The sequence below is a fragment of the Leucoraja erinacea genome, chromosome 26 (genome assembly GCF_028641065.1).
Source record: "Leucoraja erinacea ecotype New England chromosome 26, Leri_hhj_1, whole genome shotgun sequence".
NCBI classification, from domain to species: Eukaryota; Metazoa; Chordata; class Chondrichthyes; order Rajiformes; family Rajidae; genus Leucoraja; species Leucoraja erinaceus.
Genome location: NC_073402.1, coordinates 26,771,978 through 26,790,571, shown reverse-complemented (window position 1 = coordinate 26,790,571; position 18,594 = coordinate 26,771,978). Strand labels below are relative to the sequence as shown.

Sequence of the window (18,594 nt, the reverse complement as noted above, 5' to 3'; positions counted from 1 at the left end):
GTGATGTAAATTGTGATTCTGATCTCAACCCGAAACGATGACCACCTCTTTCCTCCAGATGTTGTTTGAACTGCTGAGTTGCTCCAGATCCCAGCATCTATCGTCCCTTGTGTCCCCATAAGGGTATTTTCTATGATTAATGTTTAAGAAGGAACTGTGGAGCAAAGGAATAGGTGACGTTTCGGTTTGTGACCCTTCCGAAGAAAGGTCTTGACCCATAACGTCACCTATTCCTTCACTCCATAGATGCTGCCTCACCTGCTGAGTTTCTCCAGCAATTTTATCTGCCTGCTATGAATATTAGGGTCAGTCTGTGGGGTTTTTTTTGGCCAAATGTTTAGTTTAGAGGTACCGAAAAAGAAACAAGCCCTTGGCCCACCGAGTCCACACCGACCTGTTCACACATTAATTCTGCACCCACTAGGGGCAATTTATAGAGGCCGATTAACCTACAAACCCAGATGTGGGAGGAAACTGGAGCTCCCGGAAGAAACAGAGAACATGCAAACTCCAGACAACACCCAAGGTCAGGATCGAACCCAGGCCTCTTGATGCTGTGAGGCAGCAACTCTACCTGTTGTGTACTGTACTGCCCATGTTGCATATAACTGCAATTAAATCATTTAATGAAACCAATTCTGTGATCTGTCTCAATTACTCATTGAATTACAATATTAAATAAAACATTGTTGAGCTATTATCGAATCAAGTTCTTCAGTTTAAAATGAAGTTCTTAATGTGGGTTATTTAATAACTAAATGAAGCCTTCAATTTGGAAACATTGTTTTTTTTAATTTGGTTGGAAGGCAAATAAATTATTTTAGTTGAACATTCCAAAATCCCACCATTGTTCCCAAATATGTGATATATTTAATACATTTTAAGGTTTGTCAGAGAATTACATATGAAAGGTACAATAACACAGCATATTTCCCTCTGTGAAACCATAACATGAATTACAGCAAATAATAAAAAGTAGCATCCTTATTCCTCCCTTTCGTATGTGTGAACACTGACAACATCATTAAAGGTAAGTGTCTAGAGAAAGGAAACAAAAACAAATAATCCATTGATTAACAAAAATGTACACACTAACTTCAAATGTGAAGTTATAAAGCTACATTTTAATCGGCTCCTTACATTGTTGAGCTATTATCGAATCAAGTTCTTCAGTTTAAAATAAAGTTCTTAATGCTGAATTTAGGAGATTGAGGGGGGATCTTATAGAAACTTACAAAATCTTAAGGGGTTGGACAGGCTAGATGCAGGAAGATTGTTCCCGATGTTGGGGAAGTCCAGAACAAGGGGTCACAGTTTAAGGATAAAGGGGAAATCCTTTAAGACCGAGATGAGGAGAACCTTGTTCACACAGAGAGTGGTGAATCTCTGGAACTCTCTACCACAGAGGGTAGTTGAGGCCAGTTCATTGGCTATATTTAAGAGGAAGTTAGATGTGGCCCTTGTGGCTAAAGGGATCAGGAGGTATGGAGAGAAGGCAGGTATGGGATACTGAGTTGGATGATCAGCCATGATCATATTGAATGGCGGTGCAGGCTCGAAGGGCCGAATGGCCTACTCCTGCACCGATTTTCTATGTATCTATGAACGAACGAGTGCTTAGGAGAACAGTTAGGAGCTTGCTGCCATTGAGAGGAGCACCACACGTCTGACTCGTGGGCTCAACCTGAGCTTCTCATCTGCAACTGTCACCTCCCTGTCACCAGTTCTTGCGCCGAAGGTTCGATCAGTAAGTGGCTTGACCACCAGGTGGCGCCACAATAGACACAAAATGCTGGAGTAGCCAAGCGGGACAGGCAGCATCGCTGGAAAGAAATGTGTGACATTTCAGGGCGAGACCCTTCTTCGTACAGTGTCAGGGGAGACGGAGTCTAGAGATAGGGATGGGTACGGTGTGAAAAACGATAGATCAAAGTGGACGATGAAAAGGAAATGTAGAATGTTTCATTGTTAGCTGAGGGGAAGGTGACCAGAAGGCAAACAATCAGAAAAATTAATCAGGACAGTGAAACTAGTCGGAGAACGGTGGCGGAGGGACAGAGAGAGGGAAAGCAAGAGTTACTTGAAGTTAGAGAGAGAGATGTTGCCTGTCACGCTGAGATATGTAAACCACCATCTTCAATTCCTTCTTAGACATTGGGATTGTAGAGTTTGTCCATCTGCAGCTTGTCATAAGGACATGTATAAAATGATCAATACGGTCCTTGGGAGTATATGGGCTAACAAGACAAAACTGGCTGAATGGGCTGCGAGTTGACTATCCAAGTGGCAAACGTGGGAAATTGAATACTTTGATACCAATGCATCAAGATCTAAAAATTAGTACCTGGGGAATATTGGGATTAAGGGGAGCTTTATTCTGTAAATGGTCCATATTGATCTTACTCTGATTTCTTAGTTAGTTCGATAAGCAGAGAAGTTCACAAAAAGCAGGAGGTTCTCATCAAACTTGTACCTTGAACTGAAACAGATTAGTGGGACAAGATTGGAAAAGCTTCACCTAGATATCAACTTGTTTGATACAATCATTCCCAAGGGGTGTACGTTTATTTATGACATCAGTGAATAAATACAATGACTTAACCTTTTAGAAATGTGAGCTATTAAGAAAATAAAAAAAATCTCGCTCTCTTCAACATACCAATATTAATTTTCCGTCTCGGATTTCCCGGACTAGCGTTGTTTGGTTTTCATCCCATTTTTGAGTCTGAATCAATTTTTCACCTTCAAATCGTACAATTGTCTGGAATAACAACAGCCAGCATATTACTCGACTGCAGGTAACACATGAGGTTAGACACTCCACTCTCCGCAAAGGTTCCCCTCACCTCTTACCCAATATTTCGGACTTCAGTTTTGGACATTAAATAATGTGGAGATACATAATTGTGTTAGGATGTTACACCCATTATACAGGACTGAGAGTCAATGCTCATTATTTTTCAGATTATCTTCATTGTGCAGCTTTTTAAAACGTATTTAAATTTAATTGGAAAGCATTATTCTCAGCAGAAGGCGAGTCAAGATGGCATGTGTATTTGAGTATCTGTTCTTAATATTGCTGCCATTTCATAACAATCCTATATATTCAAACAATGTGGCAGAACGTGAGTGCACTGGTAAAACTGAGCCGTCACACACGCAGATTATGTCTGGTCTATGATCAGAGTCAATATTTTACTGCCAATTTTAAAAGGCAATCACGGTGCATTATTGTACTGCACCAGTACAGTATTAAAATATGCAGCATTCCTTTTTGCAAGGGCATTTTAAAACTGCAACTGGACTGCAAAGCCATCTTAAAATGAAACAGCTGCAAAACAAATTAGTTTATTTTGTATTGAATACATTAACAGGAATGGTTTTCAAAGTCAAATGTTCATTTCCTGGCTACATTGAAGACTAATTTCAAGTCAACCGATTAGACTTTGCAGTGGGACTTAGATTCACCCAGGCATCTAACATAAAAGTGCTCATAAGACACTGTGCACCCCTCAGTAGCATAAGGTATTAGGAGATAGCTGAATTTCAAATGTATAATTTACCTGTTGTTTCAGTTCCTTCATGAAAATCTCCTCAGTTTGAATTGAATTGAATAAATGTTATTAGCCAAGTATGTATACATGCAAGGAATTTGCCTTGGTGCTTTGCTCGCAAGTAAATACACGATATACAGTAGACAATTAAAATTAAAACGTGAATGAAATAAAATACCAGAGCAAAAGGAGGCTACAGACTTTTGGCTCTTGAGTAGAGCTACTGCTTGTGGAAAAAAAAGCTGTTTTTATGTCTGGCCGTGGCACCTTTGACAGTTCAGAGTTGCCTTCCAGAGGGAAATGCTTCAAAGAGAGGGGTCAGAGATGATCTTACCTGCTCGCTCCCTGGCCCTTGCAGTGTACAGTTCGTTGATGGGCAGAGGTTGCAGCCAACAACCTTCTCAGCTGATCGAACAATGTACTGTAATCTCCAGATGTCATGCTTGATGGCTGAGCCAAACCAGACCATGATGGAGAAGGTGAGGACAGACTCTACGATGGCTGTATAGAATTGGACCATCAATGCCTGTGGTAGATTGTGTTTTCTCAGCTGCCGCAGGAAGTACATGCTCTTTTGGGCCTTTTTGACTGTGGAGTCGGTTAGCCTCCCATTTAAGGTCCCTGGAGATGATGGTTCCAAGGAACTTAAATGGCTCCACAGATGTGACTGTGGTGTTGTTGAAGGTGAGTTGGGGGAGGGGGAGCTCTCCTAAAGTCTACAATCAATTCCACCGTCTTAAGAGCAATGAGCTCCAGGTTGTTGCGATGGCACCAGGACGGCAGATGTGTCACTTCCTATCTGTAGGCAGATTCCTCCCCATCCTGGAATAGTCCAATTAGGGTTGTGTCGTCCGCAAATTTGAAAGCTTGACAGAGGAGTCTGTGGAGGTGCAGTCGTTGGTGTAGAGAGTCAAGGAGAGGGAAGAGTATGCAGCCTTGCGATGTTCCTATGCTGAGGGTCTGCGAGTCCAAGATGTGCTTTCCCAGCCTCACATGCTGCTTCCTGTCTGTCAGGAAGTTGGTGATCCATTGACAGAGGGGTTCAGGCACAGTCAACTGGCAGAGTTTGGAGTGCAGTAGCTCTGGCACAATGGCATTGAATGCAGAGCTAAAATCCACAAACAAAAGCCTTGCATAGGTCCCCTGGCAGTCGAGGTGCTGGAGGATGAAGTGCAGACTGCGTCATCCACTGATCTATTGGCCTGGTATGCAAACTGCAGGGGTCAGTGCGACAGGTCTGTTATCATTGAGACCAGTAATCCTTTGCTTTTTGGATATGGGAACAATAGTGGAGACTTTGAAGCATGCAGGGACAGTGCAGGTTTGCAGGGACCGATTGAAAATGTCTGTGTAGACTGGTGCCAGTTGTTCGGCACAAAGCTTGAGGGTAGAGGGAGAGATTTCTGGTCCTGGAGATTTCCGCCGTTTCTGTCTCCTGAATAGCTTTTCCACCTCCTCAATTGTAATTGTTAGTGATGGAGAAGTGGCCAGACTGATGTTGCGCAGCAAGGAGGGGGTGGGTAGTGGACGAGGGCCCAGTCGTTGCTGACTGGAGTCAGGCCGTAAGTGGATGTGAAGTGGTGATTGGGGAGGAGTGGGTGGGGAAGGTCCAGTCTTTGCAGACTGGAGTCAGGCTGTAAGTAGGTGTGAAGTGGTAATTTTCATCACACACATGAAACCAAACAATGAAATGGACAGAATAACAGTGAAGTGGATACATTGATTCACAGTTTAAGTGTTTTGACTCCACATAAATATGTTCCTCGAAGTATACATGATTTTAAAATGTGTAATCTTTATATAGATTATTTTGTTGTAATTCAGGAATAACTTTGTAGCCAAAATGTAGATGGAAAATCTTGTCATGGTATTTGAATCCCTTTGCTCTTGTAACACATAAGTTTATGGTTGCTGTGGTCTAGGGGCGGCAGGGCGTTGCAGTGGTAGAGTTGCTGCCTTACAGCGCTGGAGACCGGGATTAGATTCTGACTATGGGTGGCCTGTACGGAATTTGTATGTTCTCCCCGTGAGCATTTGGGTTTTCTCCGGTGCTAAGGTTTCGTCTCACACCCCAAAGACGTACAGGCACATTTGGTACATTGCCGGTGATCAGTCAGGGTACGGGAAGGTATTACGTATAGAAGGTAGACACACAATGCTGGAGTAACTCAGCGGGTGAGGCAGCATCTCACATTTGGTTGACGTCACCCATTCCTTCTCTCCATAGATGCTGCCTCACCCACTGAGTTACTCCAGCATTTTGTGTCTACCTTCGATTTTATCCAGCATCTGCAGATCTTTCGCACACATATTGAGAATGGAAGTTGGATTGTCATGTTACAGTTGTGCAAGATGTTGGTGAGGCCACATTTGGAATATCGTCTTCATTTTCGGTCACCTTGCGTTAAGGATGTCTTTAAGCTGGAAAGAGTGCAGAGAATATTTACAAGGATGTTGCCAGGACTCAAGGACCTGAGCTATAGGGAGAGATTGAGCAAGCTAGGGACTTTATTCATAGGAGGTCAGGTGATCTTATGGCCCCCATCCATGTCAGCAGAAGCATCCATGTCGCGGGGCTGGAGACAGGAAGTATCCCGAGCTAATTCTGCTACCACCATCATCTATTACGACAAGTGATGGCTCCCACTGATTGTCGCCGGAAGCTTGCGTCCTTTTCAGGACGGACGATGACAGCAAGGCCAACATTTGTAACAAGATGGACACGAAAAGAAGGTGATCTTATCATGGTGTATTAAATCATGAAGTGGATAGGGTGAATGCAGAGTCTATTATCCAGGATTGGTGAACCAAGAACCAGAGGGCATGTTGCAAGGATGGGCGTGTAAGGCTGAAGGGCCAGTTTCCATGCTGAAAACCTCTATGAATAGTTACTAGAACATATTTAAGTCCCTTAATACATCTTATAGGATCAAATCCATTATAATTACACGTTTCTCAATTAAAATGTTGCTGGTTGCACCATAAAATGAAGGCTTAAAGAGGAATTTTGCAGTCCATGAATAGTGATCAGAAATATATAACTTTGACTTTTTGATATTTTGTTATATGGCACAAGGTGACCGATCAGGGAATTGGTATTGTAGCTTTCTAATGCCCTTACCTTGCAAGTTCTATTATCAAGGGTACGCTCGTCGAATGGTTTGTCAAGGGTGAACGTAATTTCTGAGTTCCTGTAGGTGCTAAAGCTTTGCACAGTGACCTGGTCCCCATCCACCTTGATGACTGTGGTGGGTTTATTGACGTTGCCCAACTGTCTAGTTATAAAGTTCATTCCTGAGTTAGGAAGAAGAAACGCTCTTAACTATAACAAATGATGCACTTAGTGCAAACCATAACTATAACATTACAAAATACAGAGGATCCTGCTCTGCAAATAATAAACATCAGAATGCATCCTTTAAATAAAGAAAAATCAATCAATCCTACTAGAAGAATAATCATGCACTTGTATATGTAATGTAAAATTGTTAATTACTCAAGCTTTAAGATCACTTCAAAGCCCTAAGCCCCCAAAATCGGGCAGTTCTGAATTATATATTCAAATGATGAGTCCTATAGAATTATTACACATACACTAAGACTTCATTTTCCACTGAATTACCATCTCCAGGCAGGTGATTTGTTGGCTGTTTATTTCTGCGAACATTGATAAGTACAGTGCGTTGGTCCAGATTCCCCTTCTGTGTTTCCAGTGAAGCATGGCTGCTATGAGATGGATTGCATTTGATGTGTTGTGCTGGCTAGCAATGGAAAATATTAATAATCGGTATCCAAGGTTAGGAACACTGGGGGCACACCGGAAGTCAGGAACATAGGCTGATTTGCAGTCAGGGCTTGGGTACGTTTGTAGCTGGACTCAGGATTCGAAGCTATGATCTTTGGTCCGAAGTGTGAGTTGAGTGTGTGGCTAGGGTGGGGGGGTCAGAATTGGCAACACAAGAAGTTGAGTGTATGTTTGCGCTGCCTAAACTACTGCACAATCTTAAAACTGATCGTGCATGGTAGGACAAAGACCGGAGGTGGAAACACAGGAGGTGAGGACACAAGCGGATTGAAGAGTTGTGAAGTTACAGCAGGTGGAGATGCCATTGAGATGATGGGTGAAAGCATTAACGCTGCCATTGATAATGGTCATTGAGATTCATGGTCGAGCACACCTCTCCCCAATTCCTCCTTCTTCCCCCCACCTCCCACCCCTATCGTACCCCTCACCCCACCTCCCTGCCCTCCTCCCCGCTCCTTTCACCTCTCCATACCTCCCCCTCACCCCACCTCATCTCCTTCCACCGACCACCTTCCCTCCACCTCCCCTCCTTCAACTTCCCCCCCACCACCTCCCTTCCCTCCCCCCCATCTCCTCAATCTCCCCCGCCTTCTTCTCCCTCTCCAGGCCTCCTCTTTTCTTCCCTCTCCATTCCTCCTCCATCTCCCCACATCTCCACCTACCTCTCCCGCCCCTCGCCTTCCTTTCATCTCCCCTTCCCTTCTCAAACCACCACCTCCTCCTACCTTCATCTCCCTCCCAAGGCCCCCCTCCCTCCTCCACATTCCCTCCTTCTCCCCCATCCCCCCCTCCCCTCCTCCTCCCTCCCCCTCTCCCTCCTCTCCCCTCTCTACCTCTCCTCCTCCTCTTCCCTATCTCTGCCTCTCCTCCTCCTCTCCCCTATCTCTGCCTCCCCTCCCCCTCTCCTCCTCCCCCTCCCCTCCCTCTTCCCTCTCTCTCTCCCCTCTCTCCCTCTTCCCTATCTCTCTCCCCTCTTCCCTCTCCCTCCCCTCCTCCTCTTCCCTATCTCTCTCTCCCCTCGTCTTCCCTATCTCTCTCTCCCCTCCTCTTCCCTATTTCTCCCTCCCCTCCTCCTCTCCCCTATCTCTCCTGTAACAATAGGATTGTGAAACATCTCCCTCCCATCCTCCTCTTCCCTATCTCTATCTCCCCTCCTCCCTATCTCTCCCTCCTCCTCTTCCCTATCTCCCCCTCCCCTCCTCCTTCCCTATCTCTCCCTCCACTCTCTCTCCCTCCCCTACACCTCCCCCCTGCAAACCTCCTCCCTCCAACGTGGTGCCCGGCGCCGGCCCGCCCTCCCTCCAGCGGCGGTTGTCGACGACGGACGGCCAGGCCTAGGCCGAGGGCCCGGGGCCCAGGAGAAGGAGGAGGCCGCTCTCCCTCCCGCCTCAGGTAAACCCCCACACACCGTGGACACAAATAAACGACGGGTGCTGCTTTGACAAAAGAGAGACACAAGATGCCGGGGGCAACTCAGCGGGGCGGGTGACGATTCGGGTCGAGAACCTTTGTCGACGGGCGGATGGGTCTCACCCGTCCCTTCACCTCCACAGACGCTGCCCGGCCTGGCCCGGCCCGCTGAGTTACTCCGGCACCCGGCCTGTGTCCATCTGCACCTGCAGTTCCATCACCTGTGGGCGGACACGCGGCTCCCTGAGGTAACGTCGAGTTACTCGGGCGTCGAGTGTCTCCTCAGGTCGGACATCACCGCGACCCGCGGGCCCGGGGCCTGGGTACTGTGTGGGCCTGGGGCCCGGGTACTGGATACTGTGGGCCCGGGGCCTGGGTACTGTGGAGGTGTGGGCCTGGGGCCCGGGTAATGTGTGGGCCCGGGGCCCGGGTACTGGATACTGAGGGCCTGGGGCCCGGGTACTGGATGGGGCCGGGGTACTGTGGGCCTGGGGCCCGGGTACTGTGTGGGCCTGGGGCCCGGGTACTGGATACTGTGGGCCTGGGGCCCGGGTACTGTGTGGGCCTGGGGCCCGGGTACTGTGGGCCTGGGGCCCGGGTACTGGATACTGTGGGCCTGGGGCCCGGGTACTGTGGGCCTGTGGGCCCGGGGCCCGGGTACTGGATACTGTGGGCCTGGGGCCCGGGTACTGTGTGGGCCTGGGGCCCGGGTACTATGTGGGCCTGGGGCCCGGGTACTGTGGTGTGGGGGTCGGGTGTATCTGGGGTCGTGGGTCGAGGCCCCGGTGCTGTGTAGGGCGGGGCGGGGTGGGGGTCTCACCGATCTCCTTCATGTAGTTGTCGTAGTTGTCGATGTCCACCAGGCGCCAGGTGCCCACGAACACCTCCATCCTCCCCGCCCCGGGTACAACACGGTCCCCTCGGACAGGGCAGCTCTACACCCCTCCCTCACCCCGTTCACCCATTCCCCCGGGGCCACCCCCCATCCCCACAAAAGTGTGGACCCACTTCTCCCACCCCCCCTGTTGTCCCACACCCTCACCCCCTGTATGGACACTTCCCCACCCACTGTATGGACACTTCCCCACCCCCTGTATAGACACTTCCCCACCCCCTGTATGGACACTTCCCCACCCCCTGTATGGACACTTCCCCACCCCCTGTATGGACACTTTCCCCACCCCCTGTATGGACACTTCCCCACCCCCTGTATGGACACTTCCCCACCCCCTGTATGGACACTTCCCCACCCCCTGTATGGACACTTCCCCCCCCCCTGTGTCCCACTTCCCCCCCCCTGTATGGACACTTCCCCATCCCCTCCCTAGACACTTCCCCCACCCCCTGTATGGACACTCCCCACCCCCTGTATAGACACTTCCCCACCCCCTGTATGGACACTTCCCCACCCCCTGTATGGACACTTCCCCACCCCCTGTATGGACACTTCTCCCACCCCCTGTATGGACACTTCCCCACCCCCTGTATGGACACTTCCCCACCCCCTGTATGGACACTTCCCCACCCCCTGTATGGACACTTCTCCCACCCCCTGTTTCCCCCACCCCCCTGTATGGACACTTCCCCACCCCCTGTATGGGCACTTCTATCACCCCCTGTATAGACACTTCCCCACCCCCTGTATGGACACTTCCCCACCCCTGTATAGACACTTCCCCACCCCCTGTATAGACACTTCCCCACCCACTGTATGGATACTTCCCCACCCCCTGTATGGACACTTCCCCACCCCCTGTATGGACACTTCCCCACCCCCTGTATGGACACTTCCCCACCCACTGTATGGACACTTCCCCACCCCCTGTTGTCTCCCACCCCCTGTATGGACACTTCCCCACCCCCTGTATGGACACTTCCCCACCCCCTGTATGGACACTTCCCCACCCCCTGTATGGACACTTCCCCACCCCCTGTATGGACACTTCCCCACCCCTGTATAGACACTTCCCCCCACCCCTGTATGGAGACACTTCCCCACCCCCTGTATGGACACTTCCCCACCCCCTGTATGGACACTTCCCCACCCCCTGTATGGACACTTTGTTCCCCCTGTATGGACACTTCCCCCCCCCCCTGTATGGACACTTCCCCACCCCCTGTATGGACACACCCCCACCCACTGTATGGACACTTCCCCACCCCCTGTATAGACACTTCCCCACCCCCTGTATGGGCACTTCCCCCCCACCCCCCTGTATGGGCACTTCTATCACCCCCTGTATAGACACTTCCCCACCCCCTGTATGGACACTTCCCCACCCACTGTATGGACACTTCCCCCCCCCCTGTATAGACACACTTCCCCACCCCCTGTATGGACACTTCCCCACCCACTGTATGGACACTTCCCCACCCCCTGTATAGACACTTCCCCACCCCCTGTATGGGCACTCTTCCCCACCCCCTGTATGGGCACTTCTATCACCCCCTGTATAGACACTTCCCCACCCCCTGTATGGACACTTCTCCCACCCCCTGTATAGACACTTCCCCACCCCTGTATGGACACTTCCCCACCCCTGTATGGACACTTCCCCACCCCCTGTATGGACACTTCTCCCACCCAACCACAGATGATACAGAGCAAGATGCGCCACTCTGTGAAAAAAGCGAAGTATGACATTGTCGCCACCATTGTACCGGGCTGCCTCGACTACCGACATGGCGTCTACATCTAAATCATCATCTCACTGCTCTGCCATCAATTGCTCTAATCGTCAATGTAGACGGCCCGACCTGTCATTCTTTAGGTTCCCCGATAAAAAAGAAAGGTGAGAAAATATTATTATTTTCCGTCGATATTATTCTGTCCTGAAAATGTTATTTTCTGTTCTCCCATCAACGGCCATGATTGGGGAAACTAGGTTTTTTCGTTACATTAGAAAGTGATTAGAATTATTTTTAATAGATCTTTACTTACCTCCAATAATAGACAATAATTTTAACACTTCGGTACGTTTTGGGGTTTGTTCTTGTAAGGCTGGGGTCTCCGATTAATAAGTGGCCCGCGGGACACATGAGGTCCAGTGAACACGAGGAGGTTTTTCGAGCTCAGTCTGGGAACGCGGTGGCTCGAAAAAACCGTTATCGGGACATCACAAGCAAAGATCACAAGCCCGCCGTGAAGAAGGGTGCAATCAAAGATTATACAACTCTGCTCTATAATCTTTGGGTGCAATGGTAGTGTGGGGGGAGGGGGGAGGCGACGGCGGTCGGAATGAAAGATACTGCTCTATAATCTTTGGTCGGAATGGGATGGCTGCGCGTTATAATTTGCTATCGTTCCACTCTCTCTTCTCCCTCTCCCCTTCTTCCCTCTCCCCCTTTTCTCCTCTTTCCCCTTCTCTCTCTCCTCTTTCCCCTTCTCTCTCCCTCTTTCCAAGATCTCCTTCTCTCTCCCTCTCTCCGGAGTACTCTCTCATTCCCCCTTCTCTCTTTCCCCTTCTCTCTCTCTTTCCCTTCTCCCTCTCTCCCCTCCCTCTTCCCCCTTCTCTCCTCTCTCCCCTTCTCCCTCCTCCTCCTCTTCTCCCTATCCCCTTCTCACGCTGCTCAGGACTTCCCCTTCTCCCTCTCTCTTTCCCCTCTTCTCCCTCTCTTTCCCCCTCATCCAAACCCTTTCCCCTTCTCCCTCTCCTCTCCCCTTCCCTTTCTCACTCTCCCCTTCTCTCTCTTTCCCCTTCTCACTCTCTCCCCTTCTCCCTCTCTCCCCATCTCCCTCTTTGCCCTCTTCCCCTTCTCTCCCTTTCCCCTTCTCTCTCCCTCTCTCTCTCTCCCTCCCATCCCTCTCTCTCCCTCCCTTTCCTCTGCGTGAGAGTTGGCAGCCCTGCTATGCCGCAGGTCCAAAAGAGGATAGAAAGAAAATACTTAATGGTCTTTGTAAGAAGATTTTAATAAGCTCTTCTACATTTCAGGTAAATTGACATATTAGAGGCAAAATGCATCTTCAATATACAGGTCTCTCCACACGACTGTAAACAATTGCACTTAAGTGATACACCATCCATTCTGCAGGCAATAATCATTTCTTTTCTTATTAGTTAATCCTAAATGATATTTTCTGTAATTTCAGATGTCAACAGTGGGTCCAGAATACTCGTCGACAAGATCTCCTGCACCGAACTCCGGAGTACTTGTCAGCCAACTGTTGTCTTTGTTCTTTACACTTTGAACTTGGCCAGTTTTCCAACAAGCAGGCCAAGAACAGGCTAAATTGGAATGCAGTTCCAACGCTCTTTGACATTCCTAACCCACCAAAACGGCTGTCTTCCCAACGCAGGTTACTCAAGAGGAAGAATGAGAACCTCCCATCCTCACCAACGCCTTTAAAACAGCAAAGAGGCAAGTATTTTTTTCCTTTTTTAAATAAAATATAATCTCTCACTTTGGTTAAATATGAAAAAATTGTATCCAAACTGATATAATTGCTAATGGTCAATATGTAATGGCATGTATCGTACTTTTATTTTAATTTGTGAAATGTTCACAAAACTATAATCACACATAAGACTACACAGTGTGGGCTGATGGAATGCATACTAGTATTTAATTCAAGTAAGAACATCCATTTAAAGCTTCGCAAGCATAATTCATACAACATTTAAATTGATTTAATTTTTTTTAAATCTTCAAAAAATCAAGATCATGATTTTCTTCTGGGAGATTGAAATTGGTGCATCATATCTATAATTTTAAATTATAATTAGTAGTAGATGCTGATTTATTTACCTGTATATGCTTAATCTTTTTCATTAGTGTGCTTGCCATTTCTTTTCCCCTTTCTCATTTTTTTTTGTGTCTTGGCAGTGTCACACAACATACAGGACGAACATTCTTACTGCTCAGCTGCAGACAAAATTCATCAGAAAAAACCCAGCAGTGTCTCTACAACTGCTGAAACACCTGATCTTCGATTCACACCAAATGTAAATGACAGCAGAGCTCTGAAGAAGGAAAGACAGCGTACTTTCCGCCTCAAAAAAAGAGTACAACAGATTAAATTATCAATGGGAAAGAATACTACAGAAAGTAAGACAATTAGTGACTTGATCAGCTAGTGTCTTTACACCAAACCATGGTCCCACTTCCCCCATCCCCTGTTGTCCTACTACCCCCGCCCCCTGTTGTCCCACTTCCCCACCCCATGCATGGACATTCCCACACCCCTGTGGTCCCACACCCCCGCCACCCTGCACACACACTCCCATGCACGTATTTCCCCATCCCTTGTCGACTCATTCGCCCACCACCTCCCCTCCCCGTGCACCTATTTCCCACCTCTAGTCAACCCGATTCCCACCCCCCATCCAAGTGTGGACCCACTCCCCCCCACCATTGTGGAAGTGAGACCCATTCCCCCCACCTTCTTTGACATACCCCCTGTAGACCAACCCCCCCCCCCACCGTTGACAGGAGTTTCGACTGCCCCGACGTGGGAGTTTCGATGGCCCCGACGAGGAGGCTTCAACCACCGGCTGCGGAAGCTTTGATGGCCCCGACGGATGGTTCGACTGCCCTGACCGCGGGAGAATAACGAGGAAGAAGATTGGACTTTTTTGCCTTCCATCACAGTGAGGAATGTGGGGAATCAGCTGTGGTGGATGTTTATGTTAACTTTTATGTATTTGTGTGTCTTGTTGCTTTTTTTTTCGTATGGCTGTATGGTAATTTGCATATCACTGAACCTTAATTGGTACACGTGACAATAAATGACCTTTGGAACCTTTGATCTGTCCCTTTTTACAACCCCATCCCTTTGTTCAACTTGCGATCAATTTTCCATCTCATCACAAGTTTAGAGAGTTCAAAAATATAAATAATTAATTTTATGGCAGAGAGTTTATCTTCTGATCTGGTACTCATTCCATTGTCTATCAGTGGGATAAAATGAAAGATAACAAGGCAGAAATTGAAAGAAAATAATTTTATTTCATTTAATTCCAAATGGTTAATTTTGATTGATTTCCCACTAAAACAGCGTGACTGAAGAAAATAAAGAAAATTGTACATTTATGGGACAGCTATTGTATTGTGGGAGTGGCGAATCTTTGGAACAGTGGAATCAATCCTTGTATATTTTTAAGCGAGGGGTTTTTGATAAGCAATGAGGGTAAAAGGTTTAGCAAGGAACTGCAGATAGAAACATAGAAAATAGGTGCAGGAGTAGGCCATTTGGCCCTTCGAGCCTGCACCGCCATTCAATATGATCATGGCTGATCATCCAACTCAGTATCCTGTACCTGCCTTCTCTCCATACCCCCTGATCCCTTTAGCCACAAGGGCCACTTCTAACTCCCTCTTAAATATAGCCAATGAACTGGCCTCAACTACCTTCTGTGGCAGAGAATTCCAGAGATTCACCACTCTCTGTGTGAAAAATGTTTTTCTCGCCTCGCTCGATGCTGGCTTACACTGAAGAAGCTGGAGTAACTCTTGTTGCCTGTGGAGGAGGAGAGATACAGCGTAGAAACAGGCCCTTCAGCCCACCGAGTCTGCATCGACCAGTGATCCCCGCACACTAATGCTATCCTACACACACTACGGACAATTTACAATTTTACCAAAGGCAATTAACCTAGAAACCTGTACATCTTTGGAATGTTGGAGGAAACTGGAGACCCCAGGACAACCCACGCAGGTCATTGGGAGAACAGACAGCATCCGCAGCCGGGATGGAACCTGGATCTCTGGCGTTGTAAGGCAGCAACTCTACCGCTGCGCCATTGTGGCGAAAACGAAGAGATACGGATGGCGAAACTAGTGGGATGACATTTGTACTTCTACAATATCCCATTCCTTTCCCTCCAAACACGTCAAGTGGAAATCAAGCCACGGTCTGACACGAGATGACTTTTTAATTATAAATGGAAACAATATCCCAAACCACAGATGATCTCACTCAGAGTAGCAGCAATATGCTGTCTTGGTGAGATCATACGCATTTTTGAGTTTTGTTTCTGTAAGAACCAAAGTTATCTCATCTTGACCTCCTTTGACTCCTTACTGCCACTGGCATCATTGGAAAGGCTATAATTTCCCAGTCATATCATTAGTTCTGATCCCTAGACACCAGCTCCAGCTGGCTAGCTAAACACTCAGACTACAGTAAACTGCAGTTGCTGTCCTGCTGTGCACAGATTTCTCCTTTAAGTCGTATATCTCCTAATAATCGCCAGCACTCCGTTTCCATCATGCTCTATTTCTGTTCCTCACCTTTACTACCACTTAAATTGTTATCCACAATTTTGCCAGAATCAAACTTAGATTCTTAGATTAGATTCAGACTTTATTGTCATTGTGCAGTGTACAGTACAGAGACAACGAAATGCAGTTAGCATCTCCCTAGAAGAGCGACATAGAATATGAGCAATAAATAAATATATTTATGTGCATACTAAAACCGTTGGGTTTTAGATTTTTCAGGTTATACCAATAATCTTTTATCAATTTATAATGTTAGTTTTAGCTAAAATAACATCTCATTGGGTTAATCTAATATAGTCAAGACACAAAATAATGGTTTGCAAAATATTAAAAGGCCACAGGATCAAAGATAGATTGGGAAGAATCCCAAACAAACTTGGGTACCAAGATGTCACGAATAATGGTGGTCTACTGGGTTCTTCTGGTACACATCGATGATTTGAATTCAGGAGACACAGTAATTAATTTATTTTGCAAATAATACAAAAAGGGCTGATTGAAAAATAGTGTGAGTGTACAAGGAGACAACAGTGGGAAGAAAAGTAGTAAATTAAATTCAATCCAGAGAAAAAGATAGGCACAAAGAGCTGGAGTAACTCAGCGGGTCAGACAGTATCTCTGGAGAGAAGGAATGGGTAACGTTTCGGGTTGAGATGCTTCTTCAGACTGAGAGTCAGGAGATGGAGTCTCGAGATATGGAAGTGTAAGCATTTTGCACCTTACCCTTCCATATCTCCCTGACTCTCAGTCTGAAGAAGGGTCTCGACCCGGAACGTCACCCATTCCTTCTCTCCAGAGATGCTGTCTGACCCGCTGAGTTACTCCAGCTCTTTGTGTCTATCTTCGGTGTAAACCAGCATCTGCAGTTCCTTCCTATACAGAGAAAAGGGTATTTTGGAATAAATGTGCAGGTGAACAGTGGGATCTTGGAGTGCATGTACACAGACTAGTGATGATTGTTGGGCAGTTAGTTACGGCAGTTAAGACACAGGATACTGGATTTTTTTAGCTGAGGCAGAGACCAGTGAAGCAGGGAGATTATGTTCAAACCGTGCAGTTTTGTCATTTTGTGGGAAAGATATTTTTTTCGGGTCGTTGCCAATATTGCAGCCATTCGGAGGAGGAAATTGGATAGAATAGTTTGTCTTCTTTGGAAAGAGACCAAGTAAAGTTTAATTGAGGTATATAAAATTGATGGACCTTTATAGCATTGGATAGGGTTGATCTATCTCCATTATCAGAAAAATCAATAACCTGAGTACTGAGAGCACGTGGAAGGATTAGATAATTATTTTCACAGGGGGGGGGGGGGGGGGGGGTGCTGGGGTAAGAGTTGGGGAGAAAAAGGATGGTGAGGAAGCCTTAAAAGGGTGTAACAAAGGAAACCTTTAATAGACACAAAATGCTGGAGTAACTCAGCAGGACAGGCCTGTCTCGCTGAGTAATTCCAGCATTTTGTGTCTATATTCAGTGTAAACCAGCATCTGCAGTTGCTTCCTACACAGGAAACCTTCAATGTATTTAGGTAGTTAGATTTGAAGTTGATCCCTGATTTAAAGCAACTTGAAAAAGTAACTCAAAATGATGTGGACTGAACAGTTTTTCCACACAAACAACCTCAAGATCATCTTATGCGAGACTTCAAATATAATGACTGGACCAGTCTGGCAATGAAATACACCCAGTGACCAATCATATTCTTTGCTTCAATAACTATTTGATTCATTTGGCATATTGGGGGCCATTTTCAAATTATCCTGAGACTGCACCAGAGGTATAGAGGACACAGCGGCAGGACTCCAACTACAAGTGGAAAATGGTGTCATCTTTTCAAAACTAAAGTTGACATATTTGTGCAATCAGGGCACAAAAGTCTGCAATAGTACCTGAAAAAAACCTGAGCAGCACAGTGGCACAGTGATAGAGTTGCTGCTTCCTTACAGCGCCAGAGACCCGGGTTCAACCCGGACTACGGGTGCTGTCTGTATAGAGTTTGTACCTTCTCCCTGAGACCGCCTGGGTTTTCTCTAGGTCAGGGGTGGGGAACCTTTTCATGTTGGAATGCCGCATTAGCTGTAATCTAATAAGGCCCCATCCAAGAAACTTCAATTAGATATACTTCAAAATGTACATTATTTTGTAAAAATCTAACTACTATGTACTAACTTCAAGAACATGATAAAAAATAGTTCATTCTAAAGTTAACTAATCTTTTAATGACTTTGTTATGACTGCTTTTTGTGGGAGGTTAACATACATTCTAGAGTCACATTAGAACTAAATCATGAACATAACAGGTGTCAAAATTGCCCTCATGACTCACTAATGTTTTAATTGTGGACATCAGTCGGGGAGGATTATTTCATTGATTCTTCTTTTACACTTCGGTATTTTAAATACGTTCATTTTAAGATTAAAATAAAAATAATAAAAGACTAACAAAAACATATTAATAAAATTAAAATAAAAGGATTTGTTCTACAAAATTTGGATTCATTCAAGGTATATGGGACTAGGGGGAGTCATTCATACTTAAGTTAGGGCATTCGACTAGAAAAGGCCTTACTTAATGGCCCACCCCTGCTCTAGGTGCTCCGGTTTCCT

The 18,594-nt window shown here is 46.6% G+C and overlaps 1 protein-coding gene across 2 annotated transcripts; it reads right to left on the bottom strand.

The window, feature by feature from the left end:
• Positions 1-483: 483 nt before the first annotated feature.
• Positions 484-11,871, bottom strand: LOC129709870 (fatty acid-binding protein, brain-like). Of its 2 annotated transcripts, none has more exons than XM_055656504.1 (4): positions 11,711-11,871; positions 6,676-6,848; positions 2,660-2,761; positions 484-1,038 (listed from the first exon to the last, which is right to left on the bottom strand). In XM_055656504.1, exons 2-4 carry the CDS (start codon positions 6,844-6,846, stop codon positions 985-987), a joined length of 327 nt encoding a protein of 108 aa, XP_055512479.1. In that variant the 5' UTR covers positions 6,847-6,848; positions 11,711-11,871; the 3' UTR covers positions 484-984. The 2 variants fall into 2 exon arrangements, with proteins under 2 accessions (XP_055512479.1, XP_055512478.1); XM_055656503.1 differs by lacking the exon at positions 11,711-11,871 and adding an exon at positions 9,590-9,659.
• Positions 11,872-18,594: the final 6,723 nt, after the last annotated feature.

Coding starts and splice junctions, on each gene's coding strand:
- LOC129709870 (XM_055656503.1), bottom strand. CDS start 9,659: ATGGAGGTGTTCGTGGGCACCTGGCGCCTGGTGGACATCGACAACTAC. Junction 6,849..9,589: donor CAACTACATGAAGGAGATCG/GTGAGACCCCCA, acceptor TTCCTAACTCAG/GAATGAACTTTATAACTAGA. Junction 2,762..6,675: donor TTGATAATAGAACTTGCAAG/GTAAGGGCATTA, acceptor TTGTTATTCCAG/ACAATTGTACGATTTGAAGG.